This window comes from Spermophilus citellus (genome assembly GCF_964194105.1).
Source record: "Spermophilus citellus genome assembly, chromosome: X".
Classification (NCBI taxonomy): Eukaryota; Metazoa; Chordata; class Mammalia; order Rodentia; family Sciuridae; genus Spermophilus; species Spermophilus citellus.
Window position 1 is genome coordinate 146,142,163 of NC_138190.1, and position 12,926 is coordinate 146,155,088.

Here is a 12,926-nt window from a genome sequence, read left to right on the forward strand (position 1 = left end):
ATAATCAGGAAGGATCTCTCTTCCAGTCATCAACCACTGGGATGGTACCTACCCTTTGATGCAGGTTGGAGCACCCACACAAATCAGAATGTCTCTACTTTCAAGGACTCTTAGGCTGTCTGTGGGTGAGAACAAAGCCTGGCCCACATTGGAAGAACACATCATGCTAGAGCAGGGAAACGTGGGCCTTGGTACAGCTTCATGGGGATGTGGTTTCTGAGTTGTATCTTGAAAGGTGCAGGAGTCCTCAAGCCGAGGGAATAGGATATACAAAGTGCTCAAAAGAACCTGGTGTTTCCCAGGCACTGCACAGAGCTAATTGTGGCCAATGATGAGACTGTATGGGGGAGTGGTGGAAGAGGAAGCTTGCTTAAGTAGGAGGGCTGATTGGCCTTTTGTTCCATGCAACAGCAACTTAAATTTGGGATACCAACTGTGTGCACAGCCATGTATTCATGGTGTTTCATACAATACTCCCTAGTCTCACAAGGTTTTAGTGAAGAGCAAGGACTCAGAACCTAGGTCTCCAAGCCCCATGGGAAGGTCAGTGCTCTGAAGAAAAGAGCCAGGGTGCTGAGATAGAAAGAGGTGGCATTGAGGAGAGCTAGTACATAGGTGGGTGGAGGGTGGAAATTCAGGCACACAAAGACAAGGGAACCAACTATATAGAGGGGAGACAGGAGCTGCAGATGAAGAACTGTAAACCTGATAACATAGTGGTGGGAATGTGCTTACCATGTTCCAAAGTCTAGAGTGGAGCCAAAGCAGTGATGGGGACTGCAGATGGATAGGGCCTTGATTAACCATACATAATAAGGAGATATACTCTTCTTTCAAGTTTTAAGTCAAAGAGGAGCCTTGTGTGATCTAGGTGTTTAACGATGAATGCACATTTACATTTTCATATTGCACTACAGTTGCTTTTAAACTTAAACAAGAAGGGGGGCTGTGCAGCAGATCTCTAAAGTATGAAGCCTTATGTGCCTTTTTTCTGTTTAAAATTCCACTGACAATTAACAATGAGGGTGAGAACAGTAGCTGACAGTTACAGTGTGATATGCTTACACTTGCATGAGATGGATAAGATGGGGAAACAAGCAGAGAAAGGTTAAATGTCTTATCCAAGGCCTTACAAGTGGCAGATCTGAGTCCCAAAGAGGAGGCTCAAAGAAAAACGTCAGGAGAAAACTACAAATTTATGAATTATGTTTGGAGCAAATACGACCTAGAAGTAGTAACTTGCAGGTGTTTACGTGTAAAGCACATTGTGTGGTTTCATCTAATGTTCTCCAAACCTTGCAAAACATCAGATTTCTGATTATGTAAGTTGACAGAGGAGGAAACCAAGAGATAAACTCCTGTAAGGAGCAGAGCTGGAAATAAAAGTCAAGAGCTGGCCAACTCTTGTGCCTAAGGTCAGAAGTACTTTCCTCTGATGTGTAAGTTTGCAAAGTCAACACAACGTTTGTTGATGAATGTTTCACAACTTTGGTTGCATTTGAGCATTATCTTGGAAGAGTTTAAAAACAAAGGTCTTCCTGAGCTCCAGGTGTATGTTTGGATGTGTTTTTTCTGGGGTGAACCTCTGCCATTGCGTGCGTGTCTCTCTCTTTCTCTCACAGAGTATGGAACCCAAGATCTCATGCATGCTAGGAAAGCCTCCACCAGTGAGGTCCTGCCCAGCACCAACTGTTCTCTTTTTAAAAGCCCCAGCCCCTCCTGTGTTTATTGTCTTCTTCAGTCTTGGTGAAGAAGCATTCTTCTGGCAGGGCCGGGGGCCTAGTGGTTCAGAAGGAGGGGCATCCCCAGACCTTCCGACTGACTCCTGTTTGGCTGCCATGACTGAGGCTGGGTGGTACTAGGTACTGGGTTCTAAAGGGCACAGACCAGGTGCGTTGCTAAACATCCTACAGGGCACACTACAGCGCCCAAGCCCGCAACGCACAGAGCAGAATTATCCGGCCCAAACGTTAATACCGCTGAGCTTGACGACGCTGCTCGCGTGCGTGATGGCGTCTTTGGGAACAGAACTTTAGGAGGAGTACAGAGCCCCGCTCAGGCTACCGACTCCCACACCAGATCAGCGGACGCTGAAGCGGGGCCCGTGGAGCGTGAAGCCGCAATAAGAGTGTGCCCGCGCATGCGCGCGCCGGGGCACTTCGGCGCTCGCGGTCGGGCAGCATTGGACCATGGCGAGTGCGCCTGCGCACGCCGCCATTTCCTGCAGCCGCCGGCCGGGAGCCGAGGTGGCCGCCGGGAAGCGCGCCCCTCGGCCGGGCGAAATGGCCGCCAGGGCGAGGCGGGCCTCAGCGGGACTGGTCCCGAGGCCGCGCCCTTGCTGGCCGCGAGGTGGCGCTCGAGGATCGCGGATGGGCCTGGTCGTCCGGCTGGGGCTGTGTCCGCCCTTCCCCCACCCCAAGGCACCGCGGGTAGAGGTGGCCTCAGCAGGCTGGTCTTGGGGTGGCCGCGTGTGCACGGCTGCGGGGCGCGGGGGACCGTCGCCTCCGGACATTGGACTGTGAGCTGCGGAGGGCAGGGGGCGGCAGGGCGGGGCGTCCGTCCAGCCACCAGAGCCCTGGGGCTGGGGCACCAGCTTGGGTGCGCTGTGCCTTTCAGTGGTTAGCGTTGCCTGCGGGAGATTCAAACCAAGCAAGCCCCTGCCCCTCTGAGAACTCTCACCCTAGTCTTTCTATTAACCTAGTAAGTTCCACAAAGCAATGCCTGTGCCTCTCAGTGGTTATGGACTTAGTTCCCTTTGAATTTGATGATGAAGCACAAAGTTATTTCAACAAAGTTATCCGAAACTTTAGGAACTTTACCCTATCCCAACTAGGTTCTGCTCCATCACACATATACGGAGAATCCGTATAGTACAATAGGTTGACAGCATGGACTCCGGTGCTTGAGTTTAAATCACAGCTGTCACTTACTAGCTCTGTGGCCTTGGGCGTATCACTCATCTCTGGGCCTCAGTTTCCTTAAGTGTAGAATAGTAGTAGTAATAACTTTTACTATATAGGGTTGTTGTGAAGGTTAAATGAGTGTATATGTAAAACGTAAGATTTCTTGGCACAAAGTATTTTATAGATGTAATATTTCTTGGCATAAACTACTGGATAAATGTCAGATGCTGGTTATCTGATAAAACCTTCAAGCTAAATGAAGTACCTTTAGGGGATAGCTCCTTCAGCCAAAACTATTCAAGGATCCTGGGAAAGCTGTTCTCTTTTTCACATGACCAGCTTTATTGGCCTGATTTCATTTCACAAGACATTGTATCTCATTTCCTTCCTTCTGAAATTTTGATATCAGACTTTACAACTAAAACAGATGCTGTTTTCCTCTTTGTTATTGCTTAAGTGTGGGCTTTTCAAATTTGTGTTTTTCCTACATGAGGAGCAGGGGAATTTTAGGAACATTCACTTACTGCTGTCAACTGTTGTCAACCAGTGGAGGAATCTAGTGGAGGTCTTACAAGAGTAGAAAAGGACATTGTCTTTTCTATAAAGACTTTGGTTGTTTTAGGAATTGGTCGTTGATGTATTATGTAACTGAATCTATGATGTTACATTTCTCAACAAGTCTTCCTGGGAGTATTCAACCAAGATTTCCATTTCACAACCTATATGAGGTACATCTGTTAAAATCATAGAGACCCTGCTACCAAGGTCTAAGATGAAGGCTTATTCTTCCATTTGTTCCTTTGTTGCACTGGAACCCAAATTACTCTTTGTGGAGAATCTTGGCTCCATTTACCAACTTGGTGAGGATAGCCTCTATCACCATACTAGTTCTATAAAGGACTCTACACTGCTTAATGCAGCTGGAGGTGGAAATTGATTTTATGTCCCTATTGGGAAATTGTTGTAACTCTCCACATAAGTTTTAAGAATTGCATTATTTTCAAGGTATGCTCCCTGAAAACCATATCCATCACTCCCATTGGTATTCCAGCTTGAATTTACAGAGCCTGATTTTATAGAATTAATGTCCATAAATAAAGAGTCCCAGGGATGGTGTAAATTGGTAGTATGTCCCTATCTTGGGGTTTCCCCCAGCAGTTATTGGAAGCAGACTGATGATACTTAAAAGTTGTGTTTAGGGTGACCCAAAATTCAGGTGATGCTGAATATTTGAATGCTGGGCTCATGCTGTGAGTTACCCAATGCTGTTTTTGCCCCTGGCCGAATAGTTCCTGGAAGCAGTACCTTGCACCTTGGGGCAGGAATGATGATGGAAGGAGTGTGCAAGTGGAGCCTCGGCTCACTTTTTTTTTCCATTTTTTTTACCTGCCCCTCAAAATCTGCTGCCTGGGACATCTGGTGAGACAACCCCCTGTTGCAGGATTGGCTTTATTTATTACACATTGGAGGCTGACTTTTAGTGACAAGGAAACAGGGGTGCTGAGGTCCTGTGGAGGAGGGTGCCGCCCACTCCCTCAAGATGGGTTTTTTCTGGCTCCTCTGTGTTCTACTCTCAAGGACATGAGCCCCTCCATGCTCAGCAGATGTGACAGCCAGCGTGCAGAGGGTGAGCACTCCCTTCATAGTGTGTTCATTCTTCCTCAGCATCTCAGCGGCTTATGAAGAGAAGAATGTGGCCACCAAAGTCTGTGAGGTCTTGCAGGAGACGCCTGAAGTCCTGGGGGTTGGCCAAGGAGACCCAGCTGCACCCACTCCACAACCTGTAGATCTCAGCATCCTAGAGTGGCAGAATACCCCTGCTGCACCTGAGCAGCTTGTTGAACTGGAGAGCTCTGCCAGCAGGTAAGGTCTAAACTCCACTGGGCTCCTGCTGTCTGCAGCCAGGGCTTTATAGGGGACAGCAAGACACCTGTGGGAACCACTTCTTCCACTCCATGCCTATGCCTGGCACATTACACAGTCAGGTGCTTGTACTCCTGCTCTGTAAGTAGAATCATGGTAGTGATTCCCTGGGCAGTATTAGTGGACTTCCTATGATTTGAGGAAATGTGATAGTGCTGTAATAGGTGGAGATGTCTGTTCTCAAGTATAAGAAGGCTAATTTCCCAGTGCATGTGCACTCCAGGTTGGGGTTCCAGTAGGGCAAAGGCTATTTTTATGCATAAAGTTGTGCTGTCAGAGAATGACAAAGCATGAATGACACAGACTGTGAAAGAGGGAGAGCAAAAGCAAGTAAAAATAGGAGAGTAATAGGGTGAAGCAGAGAGAAGGTCAGAGTGAGGAAAGGAGCAAATGTGAACAGGCGGGGGGAGTGAATGGCAGGAGATATAACAGGCAGTAAGTTGGTGTATGTCATTGTGTATGAGTAAAAGGGCAAGTGTGATCAACACTGGAGGTGACCATGTGGTTTAGGTGGGGAGTTTTCAAGTCAAAACCCTGCAGAAGGCATAGAGCCTGCTTTTGCCAATGCTGCGTTGTCGTGTACATCTATGAACACCTTCACAGATCATTGAATATAGTATGTGTTGCTCAGTGATTTATGGGAATGCAAACAGAAGCACTAGCCACTTCTGCAGATCTTAGCAAATGTTTTCTTACACAAGATTGAAATGCTAGAAATGAGCCAAGACTCCCACTGTGCCCTGAGACAGAAGATGGTGGATTCAAGCAAGGAATCTGCTGTGGGGTACAGCTGGTGTCTGTGCCTCCTTTTGCAGGGATAAAATAAAAATATTCCTCCACCCTCATGGTTCTGGGCCTTTTTATATCATGGTGGTTCCATAATTAGTTAGACAGGAGGAGGATAATTTTAGGTCCACGCTCACCTGTTAGATAATAGGTTTTCTCATTTAAAATTATCCAATGCATCTTTGACTTCATGGCCCTAAGTTCTGAAAGGACCCAGTTCAAAGACTGAATGACCATTTTTGGACTTCTGTCACCTTATATTGCTTCGTTCATGGATTAGTGTTCTATGCAGTTAGGAAGTAATATAAAAAGTGCAGCCCATAGATGAAGGATGAGGTGACTGGTTCTAGTTTTTGTCTTTTTTTGTGGGGAAGTGGTTGTGATGTCAGGAAAGATTTTTTTTGCAGGTGGGGTGAGGTTGGAGCTCAATTTTGAAGGCTAACAAAGATTTTGCCTCATGCATGTGCTAGAGAAGGCATTTCAGGTAAAGGAAACTAGATACTTGCAGAAAGGTACGTTTATAGGAAATGAATGTGGAATCAGGGTGGCTGCAGGGAAGAAGAGTAAATTGGTAGCCTGGCATGAAGTATCAACAGTGGACTGGGCAGGCAACTGCTGTGAGGGTTGAGGAGTGCAAGCCACATCCTGAGGTTCCCAGAAGCCACTGATGGTTTCCATGTAGGATAATGCCATGGCCAAATGACTTATGGGAGGATCAGGCTATGTGGGAGGGCATAGCAGGACAAGGCAGGAGGCCCGTTAGGAGGCTTTTTAGGGCAAGGGAGAGGTGACAAGGCCTCAGTGTTGTTGAATTATTAAAGGTAATGGTGAGGGAGAAATGGGAGCTAAGGCTGGTACCCATATTGTATGGCCAGGTGACTAAGTAAATGATGACAGGAATGAGCTAAGGTTGAGGAGATTGGAGAGATTGCTATGCAGATATGATATGGTCATCGAACCGTGTTCAATTTGAAGTGCCTGTAGAGGATCGAGGGGTCCATGACAAGTAGACTATTGATTAAACAGGTTTGGAGTTGAGTGAACATCTGACAAGGGGCTACAGAGTTGAGAGTTGTCAGCTTACAGGAAATAACTGAAGGGAGTGAGTAAGGTCACTTGGAGAATGTCTTTGGAAGCCAGTGTGTATACAGCATTCTCTGCTCCTGTCCACAAGCTCCCATGGCCAATTGTCCCACAAGTCCTTGACTGGGTAGGTAAGTTCATGTGGTTTGAATGCAGAGGGAGCCTGCCTTATAGGATGTACATCTAAACCACCTGCTTTGTCAGTGGATATTTGTATCTGTTTTCTGCTTTTCTGTCTTAAAAAGAAAAGAACGCAGGGGCTATTAATTATTGGCCTCCTAAAACCCTAACCAAGTGTAAAAATGAAAACGGGTAAAAAGAAGAGAGAAGCAAAGGCAGAAAGGCCAGAATTCTAGAAAATAATATTGAAGGGTCTGGGGGAGGAAGAGGAGCTGTGGAGTAGTACTTGAAGGAAAATTTTGGATAAATGGAAGAATTAGGAAAAGTGCAGTCATAGAAAGCAAGCCAGGTTGGTCTAACTTACTGGTGTACTGTGTACCCTGAAATAAGCCCACCCAATTTGGCTGCCCTGAGGGTATGGTGAGATACCATGGGAACATACAGAAGGAGCACTTGAGTTGGCCAACCATGTGGAATCAGGGAAGATTATACCAAAGTGACAGAAGATCATTTTGAAGATGTACTTTGATAGATGATGAAGGAGAGCTCCAGGAGATATAGAGATTATCTTGTGCTAAAATGATGATAGGTAAAATTGTGGCATGCTTTGGGAGTACCCTGAGATTTGATAGGGCTACATTTTATGGTGGTAAGGAGTGAGGAGTTGATGTTGGACAAACAATGCACAGGAACTATGTTACTATGGAAGGCCTGAGACTGCTAGACTTGGAAGGACAGATTGGCCCTTAACTGGCCTCTGGGAACTTGCAAGATAAACAGTTATCTATATTAATATAAACATTTCCCTAAATGAGAAGAATTAAGGCAGACTGCACCTATATTGTACAAAGAATATGGTTGATGCTAAACTCCTGATTACCTCTGGGGACCTGAAATTTTGAGAATCATCAAACCCAAGGGTAGTTGTGGAGAAGACCCCTAACACAGATGGGCACAGTCATCTGTATGCCATAATGAGGACTTTAGAGTTTCTCTGAAGGAAAAGGAATATCCAGGAAGGGTTGAAGCAGGGTAGTGATATGATCAGATTTGTGCTTTGGAGTGGTCTCTGTGGCAGTAGTGAAAAGTGTAGACTGAAGATGGGCAGAGTGGAGGAAGGGAAAAGTCACTTCTCCATGGAAGTGAAGATGGTTAATAGACTAGGGTAGTGGTTGTGGAGATACAGACAGTACTGTAAAATAAATACAATGGACCCAATGAATAAGACTTGGGGGAGCAGTGAGGGAGAAAGGAGTGTTTATTCACAGAGCCACGTTTGGACTCATTTTACTTAGTGGAGTATATGATTAATCTTGGCTCAGGTGATGGACAACCTGCCACTGTGCTACCTAGAGCATACTGAGCAAGTACCTAGTCCATGGAGATACTGAGCCAAGGATTACCCCAGCACACTGTGCTGTGTTTCTCAGGTAGGCACCAGCACTCTGCCCTCTTTTCCACTTAGTGGTCCAAATTCTGAAGCACACGGGTGTGATTGTGGAAAAGTCCCCTTTCCAGACACAAAGGGTTTCGTATTTCTAGTATTTGGATCTGGTCAATGGCATTGTATCTCAGCAGACTGGGTTCATCAAGAAGTGTAAATGATGATATGCCACCTGATGGGCAGCATTTAGAGTCTGGGCTAGGGGAGCAAGGACCACTTACAGCTAATAGTCATAAATAGCAAGCAGTCCCTCATACCCAGTCTGTCTAGCACTAGCAGGAAAGTCACTGGGTTACTTTCCTAGTGGATGAGGCTTAATTCACCTGGTATTCCACAAAGGACAGAGAGACAGAGTGAGAACCTACAGAATTGTGAGGGAAAGTGCTTGGAGGACAGAAAAAATCCTTGTCAGTATTTTAGGATTGTTTTAGTCAGCTTTTTTGCTGCTGTGACTAAATGACCAACCAGAACAATTGTAGGGGAGGAAAAGTTTATTTGGGGGCTCACAGTTTCAGAGGTCTCAGTCCACAGACAGTAGGCTCCATTCCTCAGGGCTCAAGGTGAGGCAGAACATCAAGGCAGAAGAGTGTGGCAGAGGGAGGCAGCTCACATGATCAGGAAGCAGAGAGACTCCTCAGCACCGCATAAAAATAAATAAATAAAATAAAGGTATTGTGTCCATCTACAAGTAAAAATATATTTTAAAAAATTAGTGTTTAAAAAATAATCTGGGTTATGTCCATTATTTCCATTCAGGACACTGAATTTGAAAAATTAAAATTAAACAGCCCTAGTTGGGGATATAACTCAGTGGTTTAGCACTTGCTTAAAAATACATATATACAGATACACACACACTTGCTTAGTCTGTGTGAGGTTTTAGATTTGTAGCATACACTGGAAAAAATAAAAATAAAAAATCTGATTTTAAAATAAACAATAAAAAATAATCTGGGGCTTGAGGTTGTGGCTCAGTGGTAGAGCACTTGTCTAGCATGTGTGAGGTACTGCTAAAAAATATTTAAAAAAAGAATAGCACCATAAAAAATAATCAAAGCTATGACTAATAAAATTGCATTATTGATGTCTAATATCAGGCAAAGCAGAACCAGGACTCTAATAAGTAGAAATATCTCATGGACACTGAGGACACTGATATATCTTTAGGAATTTTATAGAATTTATGAAATGTTTATATTAATAACATTTTATGCATTAAAATTATTTTTAAGGAAGACTCAGCATCATTTTGGCTTTGACCATGCAGTTTATATAATATTAAACAAAACTCAGTTCTTTTTGTCTTCTTTCTTATTACAAGATGAAAGAACATTTCCTTTGGGACTTTATTGTAATTTAGGAATTTGGGGAGATGGCAAAATGTCAGAAGTTATCAGGAGGTCTTTAATGTTTGATTAATCAGGATTATGAATTAGTGAGAAATAATACTTGGTTATATCTGGTACAAAGTAGCAAAAAATCTTAAAGTAACCATAGAAGATAACATGATTATAAAGAATCTTACTACCATTTAGAATTGGAAACAGTTTTTAAAATAATAAGGAACATGATAAAGTCAACATAAAGGATAGAAAATTATTTTTATTTATTCTAATCAGTTATACATGACAGCAGAATACTCTTTGATTCATTGTACATAAATAGAGCACAATTTTTTACTTCTCTGGTTGTACACGAAGTAAGGTCACACCATTCATGCAATCATACATGTTCCTAGGGTAATGATGTCCACCTCATTCCACCATCTTTCCTATCCCCATGCCCCCTCCCTTCCCCTCCCTCCTCTTTGCCCAATCCAAAGTTCCTCCACTCACCCCATGCCTACACCCCTTTTATAGATTAGCATCCACTTATCAGAGAAAACATTCAGCCTTTGGTTTTTTTGGGATTGGCTTACTTCGCTTAGAATAATATTTTCCAACTCTATCCATTTACCTGCAAATGCCATAATTTTATTCTCTTTTATTGCTGAATAATATTCCATTGTGTATATATGTCACGTTTTTTATCCATTCATCTATTGAAGGGCATCTAGGTTGGTTCCACAGTTTAGCTATTGTGAATTGTGCTGCTATAAACATTGATGTGGCTGTGTCCTTGTGGTATGCTGTTTTTAAGTCCTTTAGTATAGACCAAGGAGTGCGATGGGGGAATTATTTTGATAAGACAAAATCTTTGCTTTTTAGACATATTACTCAGAAGAAAGACCATTTATAACTTTTTATTAAGAACAAACCAGTGATCCAAGAAAATTTTGTTTTAACATAGCCAAACTGTATTTTTGAATTAGTGTAATATTTTATACTACATTTACTTTTTTATTTTAAATACATTAAACTTTAATAAGTTTTACCATGACAAATAAAATTCCTTATCTGTATACTTTGTATGATCTATTTATTTATAAAATTTTATTTTATTCTAATTTGTTATATATGACTGCAGAATTCAATTCATATTACACAAATAGAGCACAATTTTTCATGTCTCTGGTTTTATACAAACTAGAGTCACACCATTTGTGTCTTCATACATGTACTTAGGTTAATGATGTTTGTGCTTTATATGATTTTAAAAATATCCATTTACATTTTGTCTTTCATAATTTTTGGAACCATTAGTCATTTTAGTTAAGGATAAAATTGTTGTTTTCCTTATCAAAAATATACTTTGCATATGTTGCACAAAGTTATTTCCTTTTGTCATTACTACTTTTAGTACTCTCATTTACTGAATGTAATTTTAGCCATTAAAAACTTCTATTTTTATAGAGAAAACCAAAAGGTAGGTAATTTTGGATAGTTATGCATCAGGATTTTCAGCACACTAGTAAAACATGTAAGTATACATCGCTTAACTTTTATAGTTATATACTTATTATAGTATAATTTTCAATGTGAACAAATTAACATGTTTATTAAGAAATCCAAAATAGCCTTTCTGGAACATAGAAAATATGAAACAAAAAGACATAAACTTAAAGATTAGATTTACTAACTACTTATAAATGATCTAGGTATGTAACAAATATTTATTAAGTCTAAGGTTTTAGGTTACCAAAAGATGTTAGAAACTGTCTTTTTTTTTTTTTTAAAGAGAGAGGAGAGAGAGAGAGAGAGAATTTTTAATATTTATTTTTTAGTTCTCGGCGGACACAACATCTTTGTTGGTATGTGGTGCTGAGGATTGAACCCAGGCCGCACGCATGCCAGGCAAGCACGCTACCGCTTGAGCCACATCCCCAGCCCCTAGAAACTGTCTTAAAGCTAATGTATTATAAAACATAGTTATGGTTGAAATAAAGTTTGTCAGAATAATGATTTTTACCTGGTTAAAATCAATTTTGCATTTTAAAAATTTAAACATTTAATGGATATAATGCTAGCTTACCTGAATATTAACCCTGTTTAAGTCTGGGAAGTATATATACAGTTCAGTAAAAATATATTCTATCCAGGTATGGTGGCACATACCTAAAATTCCAGTGACTCAGGAGGCTGAGGCAGGAAGATTGCAGGTTTGAGGCCAGCCTCAGCAACTTAGCAAGACCTTGCCTCAAAATAAAAACTAATAAAAGACCAAACATGTTGGTGCACTCCTGTAATCCCAGTGTCTTGGGAGGCTGAGGCAGGAGGATGGCAAGTTCAAGGCCAGTCTTACAACTTAGAAGTTCCTCAGCATCTTAGTGAGACTTTGTCTGAAAATGAAAAATAAAAAGGGCTGGGGATGTGGTTTAGTGGTAATGATCCTTGAGTTTAATCTTTGGCACAAAAAAATACATATATACAGATACACACACATATATGTGCACACACATACACATACACATATATACACCCAAATATATATATAAAAAATTTATTGAATTATATGTAATCTGATAACTCAGACAACAGCTCCTTTTATTATACGGGTGTTGGCAAAGTTCTACCTAAATTAAATTTCAATTTTTAAATGCTTTGGGTTAATTTTTATATGAACACTATTTTTGTTTACATTGGAAATATTATTTCCTTAATTTATGGGAGTCACAATTATTTGATTCATATAAATGCCTATTTGTAAATAAGAAAAGAAGATAAGGTATTCTTTTTAAATATATATTTTTAGTTGTAGATGGACACAATACCTTTATTCTTTATTTTTATGTGGTGCTGAGCATAGAAACCAGTGCTCCACACATTCTTGGTGAGCAGTCTACTCCTTGAGCCACAAACTCAGCCCTGAGGATAAGGGATTTTAAAATTAATTTTGTAATATCATTTGGAAGTATTCAAATGTTTTAAACACACACACACACACACACACACACACACACACACACCTGTACAGACCTTATGACTTTAATTCTAAATTTTAAAGGATGAGTTGGCCACAAACCCAGAAATATGAAACTCAGTGGTTTACATAAGCCAGCTGGCTGTGATCCTGCGTCCCATGCTGGTGAATTTTCCCCAGGATTATATTTCTGGGAGAGGGGGCAAATTGAGGTTTCCTTTTCAATATGAGGGCTGAAGTATCCCCCAGGTAGATTCTTGAGATTTTCTTTTGCCCTTATGTGTCATCTGTATTTCAGAGGCTATTGAGTAAATTTGGGGTGAGGGACCAGAAGAGGCACCAAGCAGATATTGGGGTGTCTTAAGCCC

The 12,926-nt window shown here is 41.8% G+C and overlaps 1 protein-coding gene across 3 annotated transcripts in view; it reads left to right on the forward strand.

Moving 5' to 3' along the window:
- ZNF185 (zinc finger protein 185 with LIM domain) overlaps window positions 1-12,926 on the forward strand; it is a 63,178-nt gene that overhangs the window by 32,518 nt on the left and 17,734 nt on the right. For all 3 annotated transcript variants that reach the window (XM_081277619.1, XM_081277620.1, XM_081277621.1), the window contains one exon: window positions 4,569-4,766. In XM_081277619.1, coding sequence (XP_081133745.1) covers window positions 4,569-4,766 — 198 coding nt within the window. The remainder of the gene's footprint in view (window positions 1-4,568; window positions 4,767-12,926) is intronic.